This window comes from Rattus norvegicus, chromosome 2 (genome assembly GCF_021556685.1).
Source record: "Rattus norvegicus strain SHRSP/BbbUtx chromosome 2, alternate assembly SHRSP_T2T, whole genome shotgun sequence".
NCBI classification, from domain to species: Eukaryota; Metazoa; Chordata; class Mammalia; order Rodentia; family Muridae; genus Rattus; species Rattus norvegicus.
Genome location: NC_141535.1, coordinates 177,347,077 through 177,369,768, shown reverse-complemented (window position 1 = coordinate 177,369,768; position 22,692 = coordinate 177,347,077). Strand labels below are relative to the sequence as shown.

At 45.0% G+C, this 22,692-nt stretch overlaps 1 protein-coding gene and 1 pseudogene across 17 annotated transcripts in view; one reads left to right on the top strand and one right to left on the bottom strand.

Annotated features, from left to right (window-relative positions):
* Positions 1-22,692, bottom strand: part of Nup210l (nucleoporin 210-like) — a 110,931-nt gene that overhangs the window by 26,917 nt on the left and 61,322 nt on the right. For 15 of the 17 annotated variants that reach the window (XR_015666852.1, XR_015666859.1, XR_015666858.1 and 12 more), the window contains 13 exon segments: positions 21,218-21,410; positions 20,155-20,243; positions 19,375-19,479; positions 18,828-18,929; positions 14,250-14,378; positions 12,112-12,239; positions 10,780-10,912; positions 7,778-7,840; positions 6,495-6,674; positions 5,128-5,208; positions 4,500-4,631; positions 1,283-1,441; positions 769-860 (listed from right to left, as the gene is read on the bottom strand). Coding sequence is in view for 1 of the 17 variants with exons in the window: in NM_001191900.2 (NP_001178829.1) it covers positions 769-860; positions 1,283-1,441; positions 4,500-4,631; positions 5,128-5,208; positions 6,495-6,674; positions 7,778-7,840; positions 10,780-10,912; positions 12,112-12,239; positions 14,250-14,378; positions 18,828-18,929; positions 19,375-19,479; positions 20,155-20,243; positions 21,218-21,410 (1,586 nt within the window). In the remaining 16 variants the exon portion in view is untranslated. 17 annotated transcript variants of the gene reach the window in all.
* Positions 7,121-7,273, top strand: LOC147996362 (U2 spliceosomal RNA; annotated as a pseudogene).

Genomic DNA, 22,692 nt, shown 5'->3' with positions numbered 1-22,692 from the left:
AGATGTGCCACCACATGCAGGTGTGCACAAGCTGTTCCTGCTGCTGTACTTCCAAGCCATCTGGTTCACGTCTTACTTTTTGGTTCTGGGGTCAAATTTGGGTTATCAGGCTCATGCCCTAAGTACATTTATTTATTTATTTATTTATTTATTTATTTATTTAAAAGATTTATTCATTTATTATATATAAGTACACTGTTGCTGTTTTCAGATACACCAGAAGAGGGCATCAGATCTCTTTACAGATGGTTGTGAGCTACCATGTGGTTGCTGGGAATTGAACTCAGGACCTCTGGAAGAGTAGTTGGGTGCTCTTAACCACTGAGCCATCTCTCCAGCCCCCTAAGTACATTTATAAGCACTTGTCAGCCCTAAACTTTATTTATCAGAGAAATGGAGAGAGAGAGACAGAGACAGAGAGAAACAGAGACAGACAGACAGAGACAAACAGAGACAGACAGAGAGAGACAGACACACACACACAGAGAAACAAAGACACAGAGAGAGACACAGACGGACAGACAGACACACACACACAGAGACAGATAGAGAAAGACACACAGAGAGAAACAGACAGACAGACAAAGACAGGGGTGGGGAGAGGGAGAGATGAGTGTAGAGGTCAGAGGACAGTTTTGTGGCCTGTGCCCCAGTGGCTTGCTGGGTACAGTGTTCAGACTACCTGCTGGGCCACCTCTCCAGCCCCTGTGCGCAACACTGTACTGGAGTTTCTTCACATCAGAAACTACTTTCCTTCCTCTTCCTTACCTGTTGGTGTGTAGCTTGAGCTGAGAATTCATAGGCATCAGAATCTGCTCACGTTGGCAGTCTGCATAGAAAAGTTGGAGTTTTTCAAATACCTAGTGGGAGAAAATAATTTTTCCCTCATTGAAGGGGAGAATACAAGTTATGATATCTATTCACATGTGGATGCGTCTCCTCTCCGGGCAATCCAGGGGGACTGTGTGTTGTGTGGAGGTCAGAGGACAGCTCCATCCTTATTGAAGCAGGACCTCTTTTATTTCTGTCGTGCCACTCTAGGGGGATTCTGTCTGAGACTCTCAGCTGTAGGGTACTAGGATTACAGATGTGCACCACCATCTGCCTTTTTCGTGTGGGTTTTAGGAATCAAACTCAGGCCATCAGGCTTCGGCAGCAAGCAGTCAGCTTTTTCTAGAATAGTGAATACTGTGTGAGAACTTAGAGCTACAGGTCAGAGCCGTGCCGGGCACCCCACGCGGCCTGCCTGCTTCAGAGAGACAAGAGTTAGGTGGGTGCTTACCAGGATCTGGATCTCATCGGACAGCTCGAGCACATTCCTCTCAAACTGACCGAAGGAGCTGTTCTTACTGCGGACCGTGACCTTGATCGTGGTCCTGCCAGCGGCTTTTGTGTGAACAACCATGGCAAAGTTGTTCTCAGCCGGAAGTTGTAGAAATACCTAGACAGTAAAGGGATGGGGTGAGAAAGTATTCACTGGGGCTGGGCTGGAGGCTCTGTGCTCACTTCTCATACAGGGAGGCCTGGGTTCCATCCCAAGCACATCAAGGGGGATGCCTCGGCAGGCCCTCAAGGGGCAGAGGCAGGAGGATCAAGAGTTCAAGGTCCCCAGTTGCTGTGGCACAGGCCTTTAATCCTATCACTCGGAGGTAGACACAGGTGGATCTCTGTGCTTCTGAGGCCAGCCTGGTACACAAAGGGGTTCCAGGACAGCCAGAGCTACATAATAGAGACCTTGTCTCAAAACCCCACGTCCAGGTCACTTCCAGATACTTCCTGAGTTCAGACCTGGGGCTGTATGGTGCAGCACACCTGTTATCTCCTCTCCTCCGGCCCCTCTGCCTTCCTCTCCTTTTCTCTTTCTCCTCTCCCCTTTTGTAACTTCCCTTCTCCCCCTTTCCCTTCTCTTCTTCCTTACTCTCATTTTAAAAATAGGATCTTCCTCTTTTCTTTCTTAGTTCTTTTCATTAAAAAACTAAGACAAATCTATTTTGTTTTAGAGATCTTTAAAAATATTATGTGTATGGGTTTTTAAAAAAAATACTTATTTTTATGTATATGGCTGCTCTATCTGCATGTACACCTGCCTGCCAGAAGAGGGCACCAGATCCCATTACAGATGGCTGTGAGCCACCATGTGGTTGCTGGGAATTGAACTCAGGATCTCTTGAAGAAAGGTCAGTGCTCTTAACCGCTGAGCCATCTCTCCAGCCCACTAGTTATTCTCAGTTTTGTTTTATGTGTATGGGTGTTTTGCCAGCATTATATCTGTGCTCTGTGCACTGTGTGTGTGTGTGTGTGTGTGTGTGTGTGTGTGTGTGTGTGTGCAGTCCCCATTAGACCAGAAGAGAGTGTTGGATCCCTTGGGAGTAGAGTTAGATGATTGTGAGCTACCATATAGGTGCTGGGACCAAACCTGGGTCCTCTGGAAGAGCCATCTTTCCAGCCTCTTGACAAAATCTCATATACCCCAGGCCAGCCTTGATCTTGCTATGTATTTCATGATGACCTTGAACTCCTGATCCTCCTGTCTCTGCCTCTCTAGTGCCAGGATTATAGGGATACACCACCACACTGGGCTTTTCTGTTCCTTCTTTCCTTTCTTTTCCCTTCCCTTCCTCACCCCCCCCGCCTCCCACCCCCACAAAGGGTCTCACTATGTTGTACAAGCAAGCCTCATTTTCAATCTCCTTGACTCGACCTCCTAAATTCTAGGCTTCCAAGTGTGTTCTAGCAGGGTTGGAGAAGTAGCTCAGCAGATAAGAGCACTGGCACTCTTCCAGAGGACCCAGGTTCCAGTACCCACATGGCAGCCCAAACTTGACTGTAACTCCAGATACAGGACTTCTGACACTCTCAAAGATGTATGTGCAGGTGAAAGATGAAAACACATGAAAGTAAAAGTAAACGAATTGTATATTAAACAACAACACCCCCCAATATGTTCTACCACACCTCATTTTTTTTAAAAGATTTTATTTATTTACTTCATGTATGTGAGTACACTGTATCTGTCCTCAGACACACCAGAAGAGGGCATCAGACCCCATTACAGATGGTTGTGAGCCACCATGTGGTTGCTGGGAATTGAACTCAGGACCTCTGGAAGAGCAGTCAGTGTCTCAACCGCTGAGCCATCTCTCTAGCCCCTACCACACCTCATTTAAGGACTTGTTTTCTTCCCTCATTTCCCTTCCTGTTCCCAGCAGCATGGGCAGCCTAAGCAAAGCAAGCCTCTGTGCTGGTCAGCCAAGGCTGGCAAGACTCCAAGCATCCTTCTGTGTAATCTCCAAGTCAGCCATTCACATACATGGGAGAGAAGAAAGGCATCCCTCGGTGTAGTTCCCCTTTGTCTTTTTCAGGCTTCAGTGTGAGGTGTGATGGATGGGCATGAAAACCATCTTCAAAAACTTCAAAGTCTTTTTCTTTTTTTTTTTTTTTTTATTAACTTGAGTATTTCTTATATACATTTCAAGTGTTATTCCCTTTCCTGGTTTCCGGGCAAACATCCCCCTCCCCCCTCCCCTTCCTTATGGGTGTCCCCCTCCCAAGTCTTTTTCTTTTTATTAGAGACAAGGAAGGTGTAGCTCTGGTTGGCCTGAGATTTGATATGTATACCAGGCTAGACTAGAACTCAGAGACATGCCTCTACCTGCCTCTGCCTCCCAAAGAATGCTGGGATTAAAGGTGTGCGTCACTCTGCCCAGGTTAAACACAATCTTTTTTTTTTAGATTTAAAGACCCAGGGCCTCGTGCTTGCACTTTATGGGTGTTACCGAGTTACTGAAAGCACTAAAGTTCACGATACACTAAACTGAGGTAAGCAGGCCAAGAAATGTCATCAGCAATCAGAAGAGACTCTGGAAATTTGAATTCTCAGATGTGAACATTGACAAATGTACAAAAGAGAAGCTGATACTCACAACATTCCAGATTGAATTTTAAATTCCTGGGAAAAAATAAATTCCAGAAACAGGATACTGTGTTACTAATTTTTTGTCTTTCACTTGAATTACAAATAAACTACATTTCCTGCATGTGTTATAATTATTTTTTAAGTAATAAGCTTTTGCATGAAATTGTGTCAATTTAAGCCTAAATAATAAACGATTCTTGATAACATTGGGCAACAAAAGAATCCCTGAGGTGGGCCAGACATGATGCCATCTGTGCCTGGAATTCCAGCATTCAGAAAGCAGAGGCAGGAGGATTACTGCAAGTTCAAGGCCAACCTGGTCCACACAGAGAATTCCAGGGCAGGACAGCCAGTACAAAACAATGACGCCCTGTCATTTGTGGAGGGTGAAGGGCCTAGGAACAGTGGTTAGGAGCGCTTGCTTTTGCAGAGGACCCCAGCTCACTCCTGCCTGGGATGCTTGCTCCAGTGGACCCTGGTGCTCTTGCTTCCAAGGACACCTGCACGCATGTATACCCTGCAATTAAAAGCTAAAGATAAGTCCTACAACCCTCATGGTGATGCATACACAGGTAAATCGTACCTCTGAATGCCTGGGTACCAGGTCCAGCACATCTCTTTTGCTCATGGACCAGTGGAATGTGAGCATGGGGCTGGCATTGCTGAAGGAGAAAGGAGTCTGGGTACTAGTCACTCCCATGACGTAAACTGGCATCTGAAAAGAAAGTGTGGTGTTGTGCTGTATACCCTGCCTGCCTACCATTATCCAAATAGTGAGCCCAGAGCATGGCTCTCATACCAGAGTTGGGAACGATGGTGCACACCTGGAATCCCAGAATTCTGGAGGCTGAGGCGTGAGGATTGTCTTGGGTTTCAGGCTAGCAAGGGCTACATAAGACCCTGTATCAAGAAAAGCACACACATGGGGGCCAAAAAGGTGCCTCAGCCATTACGAGCACTGGTTTTCTTCTCGAGGACTCAGGTTCCATTCCCAGCACCCACATGGTAGCTCACAACTGTCTGTAACTCCAGTTCTAGGAAATCCTACAACTTCTGGCCTCCATGGGCAACAGGCATGCATAGATAGACAGGCAGGAAAACACCCATACGCATTAAATTAAAATAAATAAATCTTTTTAAAAGAGCAGATGTGGGGGAAGGAGAGAGGAACAAAGGAGGACCCACTTACACACTTGCTTTGTGCAACTGACCTCCGTGGCTGTGACGAGTCGGGTCGCAGCCGCAAGGATCCTAACAGCCTGGAGCTGGACAACTTCAATTTGGACTTCATCCTGCTCAACAAGTGGAGAGCAAGCTTAGGCCAGGAGGCTTCTGTGGGCTGGCAGAGATGCTTACAACAAGCTCATTATACTGCTTCTGATATTCAACAACATCAAAATCCCTACCATGTATGTTTGATTTTTTTCTTATAAAAAAGTTCTATAAAGGATAGGAACCACATCTTACAACAGTGCCAAGAACTCTGTGGGTTCTCCACTAAAGCCCACGTGTTTTCTATGCCAGATGAGGGGCACCAGAAGGACACTCCTGATACCCTGGCACCCTCTTCATCACCTGTACCCATGACTATGGGGCAGTGGACCACAAGAGGTAGCCTGGTCCTTGGTTGAGCTAAAGGCTTTGAAGCCCTGGAGACCATGAAGGGATGGTAGGAGTTTACTTGTTCCCAGGCACCAGTCCCCTGCCACTAGCTGCAGTCCCCCATAAATTTGTGGCCATCAGTTATGTAAGGGCAATGCTGCAGGCCCCTCCACATGCAGATGAGGCATCCCTAACGTCTCAGACCCAGACAACAGGGAAAGAGAGGGACCTGTGGTCGTGTAGACTCAAGATAAATCTCCATGCTAATGAGATACCTAGAGGCCTGGAGGGCTTAGCCAATAAGTAATAAGTTGTTCTTCCCAGACATTCCTCCCTGCAAAAAGAATTTAACCTCAGGCACATCCTGAGAAGTGGGGTATAGTTTTACACATCCATTTCCCATCTTGGCAGTAAATGGTTTGGAACCACAGACTGTCTCTTTTCATCGGGTTTCACTGTGGGGAGTCATGGAGAAGGCCTTTGCCTACTGAGTCACCGTCTAGTCTCCTAGAAGGCCTGTCTGCACTCCTAGCCATGACCGCCATCAAGCCCAAGCCTGCAGTCAAGCCAAGGATGCTCCACATAGGACCAGCCAGAGCTCCTCCTTACCCTCCATCCCACCCTGGGATCCAGGCTGCCAGCTCCCACTCCATTCACTCCATTCTCAGCTCTTCCTTGGCTCCTAGCGGTGCCTGGATGCCCGAGAGCCTGAGAACCGGATGGCCCTGGCCTCATCACAGAGGACGGACCCTTGACCAGTTCTGCCTGACTTGGGCCTCACAGCCACCTTGAGCAGTGCCTCCGGACTTCCCTGTGGTCCAGCACACATCCTGCACAGCAGCCTGGGACAAGTGCAGTCAAACTCTCTGTGTCCTGCCTCCCCAAGCAGCCATGCCCTGTGGTGGAGCAGATGCAGGACCCACAACCCTACACATCACCCCAAGATTCGGGAGCAGAAACAGCACAGCAAAGATACCTGGGAAAACACAATGACTTTGCCAGTGTCTTCATTCACTGTCTGGATGGTGCCGTGTACAACAGCCGTGCCCACCACTTTGGCTGTAACTTGCCCTCTCCTGTTAACAGCAGCTACAGTCTGATTGCTGATAGAGAAGTGAATGGTGGACTGGGGCTGAGGGCCACCTTCAGACATTATCTGGAATTTAAAACACTAATGAATGCCTGGAAGAACATAAAGCCACACCCCTCTTCTCAACATTTGTTTTTTCAGGTAACGTGACTCCTCTACTTCCAGGCCAGCACGCGCTGCATCAACACAAGTGTGTGCAGAAGAAACGTGTGCTGCAAACGGCCCGCAGGGCTCCACAGTGTTTATGCCACTCGAGTCGTTGACAGGAAAGCTTCCTTTCTTCTTCATTAGACCCAGCTGTGCTGGGCACACTGCAGAGGACAGTATGTGTGCATGTAAAACAGAAAAGGCAAATCATATTTTCTGCTTTAAAAGCATTTTTTTTTAACACTTAAAGCATGTTGGAGAGATGGTTCATCGATCCAATGCCCCCTTCTGGTTGTCAGACACACTAGCTACAGTGTACATATATAAACTAACTAACTAAATAAATCTTTTAAAAAAATCATCTAATCGCTTCTCAGCCTTTTGGCTAAGATCAAGTGTAAAAAACCATCTATATCATCAATATAGATTTTTATAGATCACAGGCATACATCTGCAATCCTAGGACTTGAAAGTCTGAGGCTGGAGGGTTGTCAGGAGTTCGAGGCTAGCCTGAGCTGCTTAACAAGGCCTTGTCCCAAAAACCAAAACTAAGGGGCTGGAAGGATGACTCAGAGTTAAGAGGACTGGCTGCGGGGCTGGGGATTTAGCTCAGTGGTAGAGCACTTACCTAGGAAGCGCAAGGCCCTGGGTTCGGTCCCCAGCTCCGGAAAAAAAGAACCAAAAAAAAAAAAAAAAAAAAAGCACTGGCTGCTCTTCCAGAGGACCTGAGTTCAATTCCCAGCACCCACATAGCAGCTCACAACTGTCTGTAAGTCCAGTTCCAGGGGATCTGACATCCTCAAACATAAATACACACAAGTAAAACACCAATGCATATAAAAAGTAAGATACAAATTATTAAAAAAAGAACAAGGGGGCTGGGGATTTAGCTCAGTGGTAGAGCGCTTACCTAGGAAGCGCAAGGCCCTGGGTTCGGTCCCCAGCTCCGAAAAAAAGAACCAAAAAAAAAAAAAAAAAAAAGAACAAAACTAAATCCAGAACCAAAGCCTAGGAGAGCTCACCTGCATCATGTTAGTGATAATCAGGGTCATTTTCTCAGGAACGAGTCTAAATGGAGGAAAGACCTGGGGGAAGCAAAGGGGCAGCATCAGCCACTGTGGGTTCTGGGCTCTGTTGTTTGTAGCCTTCCCCTAAGGAAACTGCTCACTGCACACAAACAATAACACCACACTATGCACTTTGGTTTTATTTGTATCAGCAAAACCATTCAATAGTGTTTAAGCAACTCACTCTGCCTACTCATTAAGATTACGTTTACAGGTAAAGGCACTTGCTACCAAGCCTGACGACCCGGTTTGGCCTTTTTCACCTGTGGCATGAGTGCCCCTCCTACACGCAAAATAAATGTAAAAAAGGTAAGATTATACCTAAAGCTTCTTTCTTTTCCATAAAGTAGAGAAAACAACATGGTTCATTGTCAGGTGTATATCAGCTTAAAACATGAAAGAGCGTTGGTTGATTTTCTGGAGGACGCAGCACCCACACTGTGGGGTGGCTCACAACCATCTGTAATGGGATCCGATGCCCTCTTCTGGTGTGTCTGAAGACAGCTGTAGTGTATCAAACATGTAAAAATCTGGCTGACAGCCATCTTTTTTTTTTTCTTTTTCTTTTTCTTTTTTTTTTTTTTTGGAGCTGGGGACCGAACCCAGGGCCTCAAGCGCTCTACCACTGAGCTAAAACCCCAACCCTGACAGTCATCTTTTTTGTTCTTGTTTTTTCATGTTGGAGACAGAACCTAGGGTCCTATGAATGCTAGGCAAGCATTTTTCTGCCGAGCTACAACTTCAGCCTCTATCTTTTTTTTTTTTTTTTTCCGGAGCTGGGGACCGAACCCAGGGCCTTGCGATTGCTAGGTAAGCGCTCTACCACTGAGCTAAATCCCCAACCCAGCCTCTATCTTTTAATTATCTATCAATCTTGCTTTTTGCAGATGGTGTCACAATGCAGCTCCGGCTTGCCAGAGACTTACTATGCAGACCAGGCTGGCCTTGAACTTGCAGCAGTCCTCATTTTATTTCTTTTTTTTTTTTTTTTTTCTTTTTTTCGGAGCTGGGGACCGAACCCAGGGCCTTGAGCTTGCTAGGCAAGCGCTCTACCACTGAGCTAAATCCCCAACCCCTAACAGTCCTCATTTTAAAAGGTAAAAAGAAATTCTACATTATATGTGTGGGTATTCTGACTGCATATATATCAGTGCACCATATTTTGGAGGTCAGAAGAGGGCATCAGATCCCAAGACTGGAGTTATAGATGGTTTTGTGAGTTTCCCTCTGGATGCTGGGACCTATTTCCTAGATCCTCTGCAAGAGCGACAAATCTTCTTAATCATTGAGCCACATCTCTACATCTTCAGTCCTATAATAATCTGCTAATGGCATAAGAAATTACTTTGACAAACATTCGCTGGACTGTTTAAGTTACAGATGTCTTCATGCTTGTATATATGTGTATTGTGTGCATGTTTGTGGAGGTCAGAGGTCAAGGTTGGGTATCTTCTTGAACCATTCTTTACCTTATTGTTTGAGGCAGAGTCTCTCACTGAACCTGAAGCTAATGACTGAGCTAGGCCGACTGCCCAGCAAACTCCCTGGACATGTGGGTCTCTGCCTCCCCAGGCCTGGGATTAAGGGGGCGTGTTATGCCTGGCTTTTCATGTGGGCACAGGGCAACGAACTCAGGTCTCCGTACATTTGCTGCAATCCTCTCAGCCCTAGGAGATTACTTCTTATATAAGACTAAGATGAAAACTGTAGGTAGGGTGGGGAGGGTGTGACTCAGTGGGTACCTGCTTAGTGCGCATGGAGCCCTGGGTTCAGTTCCCAGAACCATATAAAGTGGGGTGTAGGTAGTAGATGCCTGTTACCCCAGCACTCATGAAAATGAGTTCAAAGCCAGCTTGGAATACATGAGATATTGTCTCAAAAAACAAATAATAAGAAAAAAAGGTTGTATTATTTATGTTAAATATTCAGAGGCCAGCCATGGTGATACTTGCCTTTAATCCAGGACAAGGAAGGCAGAAATAGGTAGATATCTCTGGGTTCAAGGCCAACCTATTCTACATAGTGAGTTCTAAACCAGCCTGGGTTACAAAGTGAGATCCTATCATGACATAAAGTATACACACGGAAGAGCTTGCCGCTTTGGAGCACGCCTGTGCTTGCCTGCTGAGAAGGCTGAGGCAGGTTAGGAATTTGATGCCAAGAGAGAGAGATAGAAGGGAAAAGAGAGATGAAGAAGCCGGGGAGATGGCTCAGTGGTTAAGAGCACTGGTTGTTCCTCCAGAGGACCCAGGTTTGATTCCCAGCATCCACATGACAGCTCACAACTATGTGCAACTTTACTCTCTGAGGAGCTGACACTTCTTCTGGCCTATCTTTTGCACCTTCTACATGGTGCACAGTCACACATAGGCAAAACACTTACACACACAGAAAAAAGGTTGAGAGAAAGTGACTATAATTCATTTTAGTGGGTTAGTGGGTTTTTTTTGTTTTTTTGTTTTTTTTTTTTTTTGACAGGGTCTTACTGTGCATTCCTGGCTGCCTTGGAACTCGATTTGTAGTCCAGGTTGGCCTTAAACTCATAGAGATCCACCTGCTGATGCCTCCCCAGTGCTAGGACTAAAAGTGGGTGCTACCATGTCTGGCTTATTAGTGTATATGTGTATACATGTCTTATGTGTGGAGGCAGAGGACAACTTCCAGGAGTCAGTTCTCTTTCTATTGTGTGTTCCAGGGATTGAACTCAGGTAGTCATCAGCCTTTCCTATCAGGCGCTTTCACCAGAGGAGCTGTCTCACTATCTCATTCACATATATGTACATACACATATACATATAAACTTTTTATGTGTGCTTTCTAAATTTTCTACAAGAAGTATATTCCATGTCTTTATTAATATTGGAGAAAAAATTGGTTCATTTTACCCAGGAAAACATATTCTGTATAAACGGGAAAGGACCATGATGCGAAGTGAGGACCTGAGGGCTTTTACTCACCTCGATGTGCCGAGGCGCTGATGTGAATTTCCTCCCCATTCTATCTGTGGCAATGGCCACAAGTGTGGTTTGTCCAACAGTGACAGCACGGAGCATGTAGTTTTCAGAGTATTCATCCTGGTCTTCCGTTAATCTGCAAAGACCCATGAGGTATTGGCCAGAAAGATCTGGCAGTTTTTGCTTGTTTGAGACAGTCTCCCTCTATGTAGTGGCTATCCTGGGACTTTCTATGTAGACTGGTCTGGAACTTACAGAGATCTGTCTTCCTCTGCCTCATGGTGCTGGGATTAAAGGATTAATTAAAAATGCCACTAAGCCCTGCTAAGATCTGGTTTTGAGAAGGATCAGTGTAGTAATTCATCTTTCTAAGATGCTTAATATAATTTAATTCTTGCTAAATGGACCTTCCACAAAATGAATCTCCAGAGTCAAGACTAATTTCCTTCAAGAAAGAAAAAAAAGAAAGAAGTTTCTGGGGAGCAAACCCTTCTTCTCAGGCTGAAAGGATTAAGTGTGGTAAGAACAGAGTGGCAGCATTGTAAAGACCAAATTCCCTGGCCCTTTCTCTTTGTATTTTGAGACAGAATCTCATATAACCCAGGATGGCCTTGTACTCATGATCCTGTCTCCACCTCCCAAGTGCTGGGATGACAGGTGTAAGTTACTGTGCTCAGGAAGTCCTTGCATGTCTTCTTTTTCGAAGGAGACTACCAAGAAGGTTTGCTGGACAATTTTGAAGGTCTTCCAGGCTGGCTGGGGCACTCCCAGAAGATAACATCCAAGGAGAGTTTTAGACAATGACATATTTTAGTACTTAAACAAGGCATTCAGGAATCTTGACTATTTTAATTTTAATATTTAATTTTATGCTTTTATTTTACATGTATGGGTATTTTGTTTGCATGCATGTCTGTGCATCACTTGTGTGTCTGGTGGCCAAGGAGGCCAGAAGAGGCCATCGGATCTCCTGGAACTGGAGTTACAGATAGCTGTAAGCCACCAAGCAAGCTGGAAATCAAATCCAGATTTGATCCAGCCAGTGCTCTAACCACTGACCCATCTCTCCAGCCCCATTATTTTCATTTTTTGAGGGAGTCCTGTGTAACTCAGACTGGCCTTAAACTTGTGATATTTGTGTCTCTGCCTCATGAGTGCTGGGGTTACAGGTGTGCACCACAGCACCCAGCCTGGACGAAATACTTCCCAGAGACACTGATGGAGGAGAGAGTATGGACTGAGACGGCTACAGAAAGGACAGAAAACAATCGGACTTAACTAAGGGAAGCTGAGAGGCCACCAGGAGGGAGAAGAGAGGTACTGAGTGGAACTCACCGCAGGGTGACAATGGCAGATGCCAGCTGCAGCCTGACGTCCATGTTTCTGAAGTACTTGTTCCGGAAAGGGTGTTTAGAAGAGCCAAGAACCCTCACAACCACTAACACGGTTTTACCGATCTCCACCTAGTAGTTGAAAAAAAGGCAGCAAGGGACAGGTGTTCATTAAGCAAAGATGGCTAAGTTTCTGAGGGGCAGACATTTCTGTGCATGACAGGTGCTCCTGGTACACTCTGGTCAACTCCCCCTGACGCTGGGTGTACTATTCGTCCCTCCCAGCTCCAAGGATTTATTCACTCTTTTCAATTACACGTATTTACTTGAGTGTATGTGCATGCCTGTACATACGACCTAGCCATCCACCTGTTTCTGTTTGTCTGTGTCTCCTTTGCACCCCTCCCTACTCTGTAGTCCGGCCTGGCCTGAAGCTCATTGTTTAGAACAGGTTAGTTTTGTACTCACAAAGATCTGCCTGACTCTGCTGTCTGCATTCAGGGCTTGCTCTTTTTTCTTTTCTTTTTTTTTTTTAAGTTAAGTCAGTGTCTAACCCTGTAGCCCAGGCTGGTCTGGACCTCACTATGTACACCATGTTAGCCTCAAACTCATGGCAATCTTAGCCTCCCGAGTACTAGGCTTGAAGGAATGAACCTCTGTGCCTTCCTTTTGGATTCTGTTGTTGCGTTGATAGGGTTTCCTGCTGAGACGGCCTTGAACTCACTATTCAGTGGATGCCCTCACTCCTGGGATTACAGACTTGCACCACTACACGTAGTATATTGGTGTGGACAGTAAACCCAGGGGTTTATGCAGGCCAGGGAAGAACTCTATGAACTGACCTGCATCCCCAGTCTCTTCTTGGATTTTAAACATTTATTATTAGCCAGGTAATAGTGTATGCCTTTTATCTCAGTACTTGGGAGACAGAGTCAGATAGATCTCTATGAGTTTGAGGTCAGCCTAGTTTAAAGAGTGAGTTCTAGGATAGTCAGGGATCCACATGAGGAATCCTATTTTTTTTTTTTTTTTTTTTTTTCGGAGCTGGGGACCGAACCCAGGGCCTTGCGCTTCCTAGGCAAGCGCTCTACCACTGAGCTAAATCCCCAACCCCGAGGAATCCTATTTTGAACCCCTCCAACCCGTGTGTGTATTTAGAGAGGGCCGTGTTCTCTGTGTAGCCTTGGCTATCCTGGAACTCACTTTGTAGACCAGGCTGGCCTTAAACTCAGAGATCTGCCTACCTCTGCCTCCTCATTATTGGGATTAAAGGCCTGTGTTATCACCACCCTGTTTGGTTTTTTTGAGACTTGGCTTCTCTAGGTATCCCTGTCTGTCCTGGATCAGACTGGCCTTGAACTTACAAAGATCTGCCTGATTCTGCTTCTGTTGTGAGTTAAGGTAAGCACCACCATGCCAGGTTCCTTCTTGGATATTTTAAAAGTAAAAATTTTTTTTTGCTGTAAAAGTAAATTTTTTGTTAGCATTGCACTAGGCTTGTATTTTTCTCATGACCCCCTTTTATTTTTTGAGCCGAGTTCTTCCAATGTAGCCTAGAGTGGCTACAATATCTTGATCTTGCTTCAGACTCCTAAATGCTGGGATTATAGGTATATATCACCATGCATGGTTTAAGTGTTTTTTTAAAAAACATTTTACTTAATCAGACATGAATTAAGGCTGAAGCTTAGCAACTGGGAGAATTGTTGATTAACTGAAATAACATGGGTATACATAGTGAGTTCCAGGCTAGCCTGAGCAATAGGGTGAGACTCTCCTCAACAAACAACCAACCTAAAAATACCCATTTTATTTCTCTTATTTTCATCATGTTTAACACTGGAATGCTGTTTGGGTTTTTGTTTCATTTGATTTGTTTTTATGGAAAAGATGACAGTCGATTTTGGAAGATGACACGCTCTTGAGGGATGAGATTGGACAATGGCCAAAGGGACCGGCGAATGGTGGTATTTTAAGGGCTGACATTTTATTCGTCTAAGATCTTGGCAGGAACTGTAGTTGAGAGATTGCATTAAAATATTGAAGGGGCAAAAAAAATATATTGAAGGGGCAATGAATAAAACTTGTGTCATTTCTGACATGAAACAATTCTCTGACTTTATCAGATAAAACAACTCTCACCTTATCGATCAGATCCAGCTCTACCTCCTGTATGTCTGACACCCTGACCTGGGCCATTGCTGGACCCAAGTAGGCCAGGCACAGGTCATACACTTTCAGGGTTAGAAATCCAGGATGTGCTGGAACTAACTAGAAGGAAGAAGATGGTCTTTAGTTGCAGCAAAACCATACATGGAAACAGAGGTTAAGAAACTTGAAATTCAGTAGCATCTAACATATACCACCAGGGAACAGATTTCATGAATGAAAATCATGTAGATATGTGCTATTGTGTTAGTTTGATTAAGTATGGCCCACAGACTAACGTATTGTGTCTGAATGCTTGGCCCATAGGGAGTGGCACTATTAGGAGGTTTGGCCTTATTGGACTAGGTGTGCTTGTTGAAGGAAGTGTGTCACTGTGGGGGTAGGCTTTGAAGTCTCCTATATTCAAGCTAAACCCAGAGTAGTACACACTTTCCTTTTGTCTGCTAATCAAGATGTAAAGCTCTCAGCCCTCCTCCAGCACCATACCTGCCTCCTGTGCCCCCATGCTTTCATGCCATGATGATAATGGACTAAAGTTACAGTTAGGACCATAAGCTGGCCCCAGGGAAACCCTGTCCTTTATAAGAGTTGCTGTGGTCATGGTGTCTGCTCACAGCAATACAACCCTAACTAAACAGCTGTGACTGCAGATGGTGGTGGAAATGGATTAGCAGACTTCTCTGTCTTCATTCCAAAGCTACTGTGTGGCAGAGTGCTTCGATCATCCTATGTCCATACCTGTCTCAGTCTTCCTTTTTTTAAAAAAAAAATGTATTCATTCATTATATATAAGTACGCTGTAGCTGTCTTCAGACACACCAGAAGAGGGCATCAGACCCCATTACAGATGGTTGTGAGCCACCATGTGGTTGCTGGGAATTGAACTCAGGACCTCTAGAAGGGCAGTCGGTGCTCTTAACCACTGAGCCATCTCTCCAGCAATCCAGTCTTCAATTTAAAAAAAAATGGCAGGGGCTGGGGTGGGGAGATGGCTTAGCGGTCAAGAGCACATAATGTCCTTCCAGAGGTCCCCAGTCAGTCCCCGGCACCCACATGACGTGGTGCGCAGCTGCTTGTAACTCTAGCTCCAGAGGATCAGATGCCCTTCTCTGGCTCCAGTGGCTTCTTACACTCAGTGTAGAAACCACACACCGAAACATGTGTACACACATAACTTAAAAGCTAGTAATAACGGTCCCCAGCTCTGAAAAAAAGAAAACAAAAGCTAGTAATAAACATTTTACTAAGCACAAACATTATAGGCAGGCATGGTGGCACACACCTTTAACCCCAGCACTTGTGAGATAGAGGCAGGTGGGTCTCTAAGAGTCCAACACCAGCCTGTCTACAGAGTGAGTAACAGGCCAGCCAGGGCAACCAGTAAGATCCTGTCTTAAAAACCTTTTTGAAAAAACAAAGCAAAATAAAACTAACTCAGGAACAGATCAAGTCAGGTGTGGTGGTGGTGCATGCCTTTAATCACAGCATTAGGGATGCAGAAGCAGGTGAATCTCTGTGCGTTTGAGTCCAAACTGGTCTACACAACATGAGTACCCAGACACCCAGGGCTACAGAGAAAGGCCATGTCTAAGAAAAACAAAAATAAAACACATCAAAGCCCAGAGAGATGGCTCAGCAGTTAAGAGCACTGGCTGCTCTTCAGTAGGGCTCAATTCCCAGCACCCACATGGCTGTCTGTAACTCCAATTCCAGGGAATCCTACACCCTCATACAGACATACATGCAGGAAAAACATCAATGCGTATTATAAAAAAGGGAACAAGTCAAAAAGATTGTTCCCCAAGGCTGGACCCAAATTAACAAATGCCATCCATAATCTACATGGACTCAAGGGTAAAAGTCACGTGGTTACTTCAGTGGATGTAGCAAACACTGTTGGCAAAATCTAGCATCCCTTCATGATGACAGCTGTGATGAAATAATATTGGTAAATTTCATGGGGATTGAACCTGGGTCCTCTGGAAGAGCAGCCAGGGCTCCTAACCACTGAGCCATCTCTCCAGCCCAAAGATGGGAATCTCTTAAGGGGGATGAATCCTAAGTTCCCAAGGAACATGCATTTTGTCAGAAAGCACAAAAAAGGCAGCGGAAGATGCAGGCAAAGAATGTGAAGGCAGTGGGTGACAGTCCCTTGTCAAACCTAATGCGTCGGCCCCTAACGCAGCATAAGCTCTGTCCAGTCCATGCATGTGTTTTCATCATCCACCTCAAACATGGAAAGTGGGACCCTTTGTTACACGGCCAGGGGTTCAAGGCCCAATCCGAGGCTGACTCCTCCTGCTCCACTTTTGGCTCCTGAAGTTGCCCAGGCACCTGTGAAGACCTCACAGCAAAGGACTCTGTCTGTCACTGTGAAAACTGATGGACTGGCACAACCACCCCACCATGGTTTTCAGGTAACTGCTGTGACCACCATCCCCACAGGCAGTTTCCATGTGGCCCCCCCCTCCCCAAGGCACACAGATTCCCCATAGCTCATCTCCTGTGCTGTTTTTACAAATAAACTTGAGACAGGATCTGTTAGAAATAAAACAACCTCAGAACACGTGTAGCTTAGAAAGTTAAAGACCTCTAAAATGAAAACTTTAACATAATCTCAGCACTTGGGAGGTAGAGGCAGGCCAATCCCTGTGAGTTGTAGACCAGCTTGGTCTACACAGCAAGTTCCAGGTTAGCCAGGGTTATACAGTGAGACCCCATCTCAAACAAAAATAAAAACCAAACAAACCTAGATGTAATGGGGCTTGTTGCCAAGGCTGACAGCTCTGAGAGACTGATCCCTACAAGACTTACGTGACACAGCTACAGTGCTCCGGGGCATTTACCAAAAGAGCTCCAGGTCAGGATCACAGATGTGCACATCCTTGTTTACAGCAGCCCAGTTCACAGCAGCTGAGTCACGGAACCAGTCTTGGTATTCAGCCACAGAGGAAAACGAATATGTGGTGGGTATTCACAATGGGATGTTTTCAGCCATAAAGAAGAGCTAAGTCATGTCATTTGGAAGAAAATGGCTGCAAATGGCCGTCACATTAAGCGAGTCTCAGAAAGACAAATACTGCATGCTTCCTCTCATTTCTGAGTCCTAGATTGTGTGTAGACACATAGAATCTTTTGTTTTGTTTTCTGTTTTGTTCTTTTCAAGACAAGGTTTCTCTGTGTAGCCCTGGATGTCCTGGAACTTGCTCTGTAGATCAGGCTGACCTTGAACTCAAGAGCTATATTCTTTCTTCTGCTTCCTGAGTGCTGGGATTAAAGGTGTGTGTCACCACCACCTGACTAGACTCATATGTGTACAAAAAACTCTCTCAGAGACAAAATGGAGTACAGAACGGATAGTGCTACAAAGGGTGGTACATTATACATTTGCCCTGAAATGGCCATATGCAACCCAGTATAATACAATGCAAAGAAAAAAGAGTGTTTTGGGTTGGGCATATGGTCCAAGCTTTAGTACCAGCACTTAGAGGGAGACTTAGAAGTAAGGTCAGGAGTAAAGTCAAGCTTTGGCCTCATAATAAGTTCCACACCATCCTGGGCTATGTTGAGGTGTGGCCTTTTCTATCTATTGTAATGCTAAGTGCAGGCCCCCAAGACCTGGTTGTCCCAGAGACTGGAGAGGGTCTATGCCTACAGCTTGGCCCCAAGTTATTTCTGATTGGCAAATAAAGATGCTGACAGCCAATAGCTGGGCACAAGAGACATAGGTGGGGTTTAGGTTTCTGGGGCTTGGGGGTCAGAGAGAGACCATGAAGAGGAGGAAGGTGCAGAAGGAGGAGAAGCAGCCATGAGTTAGGATTTAAGAGAATGTGGCCCTGAGGGCTGACCAATTGGAGCTAAGAGCAGCCCAGATGAAACACAGTAATAACTCGGGGTTATCAATAGGAAAGTAGATTCTAATAGCATGGGAGGTAGGTATTCACCCAGCTCTTGTGCTGTTTAGGGATTATTGTAAATATAAAGGCTGTGCATGTCTTTTATTCAGGAACTAAAGGGTCAAAGGCAGGGTAGAAACTCTGGGTTGGGACTAGATAATTTCTATAACAGGCTGTTTGAATGTTTTAAAAAACTAGGAGATGAAGAGATGGCTCAGTGGTTAAGAGCACTGACTGCTCTTCCTGAGGTCCTGAGTTCAATTCCCAGCAACCACATGGTGGCTCACAACCATCTATAGTGGGGTCTGATGCCCTCTTCTGGTGTGTCTGAAGACAGCTACAGTGTACTCACATACATAAAATAAATAAATAAATCTTAAAAAAAAAAAAAAGAGAGAAACAAACTAGGACCAGAAAGACAGTCCAGATGTAAGGGGGCTTGTTTCCAAGGCTGACAGCCTGAGAGACTGATCCCTACAAGTTGTCCTGTAAGCTCCTGCAGCATGTACACTTAACACACACACACACACACACACACACACACACACACACGATAAAAAGTTAAAAAACAAAACAACACAACAAGGACAAAAGAAACGAATCGTCAAAAGTGTGTTGCCCTGAGATCACCAGTCTAGAAGCTTCGCTGATGCACCTGGACCGAGCCTTCTGATTCCATGTAAGTGGTGGTGACGATGTCTTGCTCACTGCTGTTGACCAGAAAGTAGCCAGATCCTTCCACAAGGTTAAATACTTCCTACAGAAAAATTAGACCAACAACGTTCCATTCTTTTCACCTCATAGACTAAAGGGGATAAGTTCTACTTAAAACAAGACCAGTGGGCAGACAGAGAGGACAAAGTGGGATGGCCACACAGTGGTTCTAAAGACACTGTTCATCCTTCCTATCATGTCTGTGTGTTTGAGTTTATTTTTCTTTTTTTTAAGATTTATTTAATTATATGTGTTGTCTTCATAGCAGAGGAGGGTATTCGATCCCATGAGACTTAAGTTATAGACAATCGTGAGCAGCTGTGGGGTGCTGGGACTTGATCAGGACTGCTGGAACAGCGTCCAGTGCTCTTAACTGCTGAGCCACCGCCCAGCTCAGGCCATGTATTTGATTTTCAACAGCAGGTGAAGCATCTTGCGGCCTCAGCACAGTAATGTCATGTCCTCCCTGCTAGGTTCATGTGGCTCACCTTCACATCAGGATGGTTGTAGATGGTGGCGTTCTCAGGCTGGACTGTGACATCTTCCACCAGGAGTAGTTCTACCCCCGCGGACCTTGGCGAGTTGGAAATCCCCTAGCCAGGAAGTGAGCACAGCAGAGAACAGTTAAGAACTCTCTAGCCAATGATTTGGGGAAGAGGTCTTTTTTTCCATTGGTTAATTTATTCACTTTACATCCTGATTGCAACTCCCCTCCTTCCAGTCCTCCCTCACATAGTCTCTCCCCCATGTCCTTCTCCTCTTCCCCTCTAAAGAGAGGGAGGTCCTGCCTGGGTACCAACCCACGCTGGCACATTGAGTCACTGTAGATGAGCATCCTCTCCCACAGAGGCCAGCCAGGTGGCCCAGTGAGAAACTCGAATCAATTTCTGTTTCTTCCCTTTTTTCTCCCTTTCCCTCTTCCCCTTCTTTCCTTCTGTCTTTATTAGTTCCTAAATGAGAATTTCTTTCAACATATTTTGCTTATATCCCCCTTTCCCTCCAAATCTTCTCAGACCCCCTCTTACCCTACTACTCCAATGTTCCTTAGAGTCCCATTTCCCTGCTAGCTCTAACTCCTTTCTCTGTCTCTCTGTCTCTCTTTTGAAAACACACACACACACACACACACACACACACACACACACACACACACACACACACACAGAGCATTGAGTTTTGAGATAAGATCTTCCCCCAGGCTGGAATTGCAGGCATGTGCTGTCATGCCAGGTCCTAATCTATATTCCTTAATCATAATTTCCACTTACTTTTGGGCTTCTCTTCCCTGAATAACCAGCAAAATTGACTCCAATGAGCACAGTCCCCTTTATCTGATGCACCTCAAGGATCTGATGGCCTAAAGCAGGAAAACACTGTAAAAACAGGTATATCCACTGCAAAGCAGACTCCAGAAAGCTAATGTTTGCTTCAGTTTTTCCAAATGACATTTTATTGGGAAAAATGCAGAAAGGGGAGAAATACACACTGAAATAGAATATTGGGTTTGTACTGAACCTGCTATATGACTCCAGCCAAAAATTGAACTCTTAGGTTCTTGTGAAATTAGGCCAGGCAAAACCTAAAATTCTTTCTTCCTGTAATGGCCTAAAAATCCAAAAATGGCTGAAAGCATATATATATATATATATATATATATATATATATATATATATATATATATATATGGGGACATTTTTGTGTATAAAATTTCAATTTATAAATAATAATAACAGACTTTTGGATCATTTTTCCTTAAAGATTTTATTTATTTAATATATATGATGTCTTCAGACGCACCAGAAGAGGTCATCGGATCCCATTTCAGATGGTTGTGAGACACCATGTGGTTGCTGGGAATTGAACTCAGGACCTCTGGAAGAGCAGTCAATGCTCTTAACCTCTGAGCCATCTCTCCAGCCCCCTTTTCTTTTTTTTAATACTTTATTTTTATTTTATGTGCATTGGTGTTTCTCCTGCCTATATGAGGCTGTGTGAGGCTATCAGAAGCCATGGAACTGGAGTTAAAGGCAGCAGTGAGCTGCTATATGGGGGCTGGGAATTGAACCAGGGTCCTCTGGAAGAATAGCAGTAGCCTTAACCCCTGGGGTCATTTCTTAGTGTCATTAAATATGCAGGATCTCACATAAGTTATACACATGTTCTATCACTGAACAACACTGTCAACCCTACCTCTGTGTTTTTCTATGAAAATCCACAAATATCAAAGATGAAAGGCAACACAGTAAACTTTGGAATGGAACAATTGTCCTAAGGAGGCATCGTGAACCATTTAGTAATGCCCTGTGGCTCAGTAAGAGCTATATACAGTACCGTGCAGCCGGGTCTGCCCACTGCCATCGTCTCTGGCTACCATCTCCACTGACTTAGGACTTTCAAAACGGGCTAGCGTCTCGTTGGAAGATTTCCATTCTAGCATCAATGAGCTGAAATTATCAAACTTCCTCCCGTGCTGATCAAATACTGCCAGTTCCAGGACCGTGTCCCTCACACTGGACACAGGAATCTGCAGGAAAAGAAAAGATCATAAAAATTAGGGGTCATCAGACCAGCTTAGTGGGTAAAGGCCCTTACCACAAAACCCTGGAATGGATTCTATCACTGGAACTCACATAAAGGTGGAAAGAGAGAACCAACTTCACAAAGTGGTCCTCTGATCTCCACACACAAACCATAGTAACCGTGTACACACACACACACACACACACACACACAAACACACACACACACACACACACACACACACACACACACACACACACACACCACACACTGCATGGATGCAGACAATAGCTTACTTCTGGAAAATTCAATAGCCTTAGAGCTGACAAGCTATCTTTGAAGAGAGGTCTCCTCTCCTCTTTCCATCTCAGTAGGTTTTAAACTCTGCCTGGCCAGCAGTTTTTAACATGTGGTATGCTTTCTCTTTCTCTTCTCTTTCTTCCTCACTTTCAGGGGCCTGGGGATAGGTTTTTTTTTTTACTGCATCTTGTTTCTGAGTGACGTAGGTATTGTGGCACTTTAAACCCCAAAAAATATTTCCTTTTTTTTTTTTTTTTCAGAGCTGGGGACCGAACCCAGGGCCTTGCAGTTGCTAGGCAAGTGCTCTACCACTGAGCTAAATCCCCAACCCAAAAAATATTTCCTAAGAGAGAACACTTTTCTATGTAAACAAACAAAACAATAATATTATACTTAAGAAAAACATTTTTTAGTTTTAATTTTGGCTTTGTGCATGTGTGTCCACGTGCAGCCCATGCACATGTGTGCAGGTACTCACTGAGATTAGAAGGTGTGGTGTTTAATAGACTTGGTCCTCATAGACTCATGTGTTTGAATGCTTGGCCCACAGGGAGAGGCGCTATTGGGAGGCGTGGCCAGAGGAAGTGTGTCATTGTGGAGGTGGGCTCAGGTCTCACAGTCGAGCTCTGCCTGGTGTGGCACAGTCTCCTTCTGGTGCCTGTGGATCTAGATGTAGAACTCGCAGCTCTTTTTCTAGAACCATGACTGTCTACATCCATGCTCCCACCACAATGATAATGGACTAAACCTCTAAAACTGTAAGCCAGCCCCAATTAAGTATTTTCCTTTATAAGAGTTGCCTTGGTCATGGTGTCTCTTCAAAACAATAGGAGCCCTAACTATACAGGCGTGGTCATTGGTTGTTCTGGAGCTGGAGTTACAAGAGTTGTAAGTCGCCTGATATGGGTTCAGGAACGGAACTAAGGTCCCCAGAATGAGCAGCAAGAACTCTAACCACTTACCCAGCTCTCCAACACCTGACATCA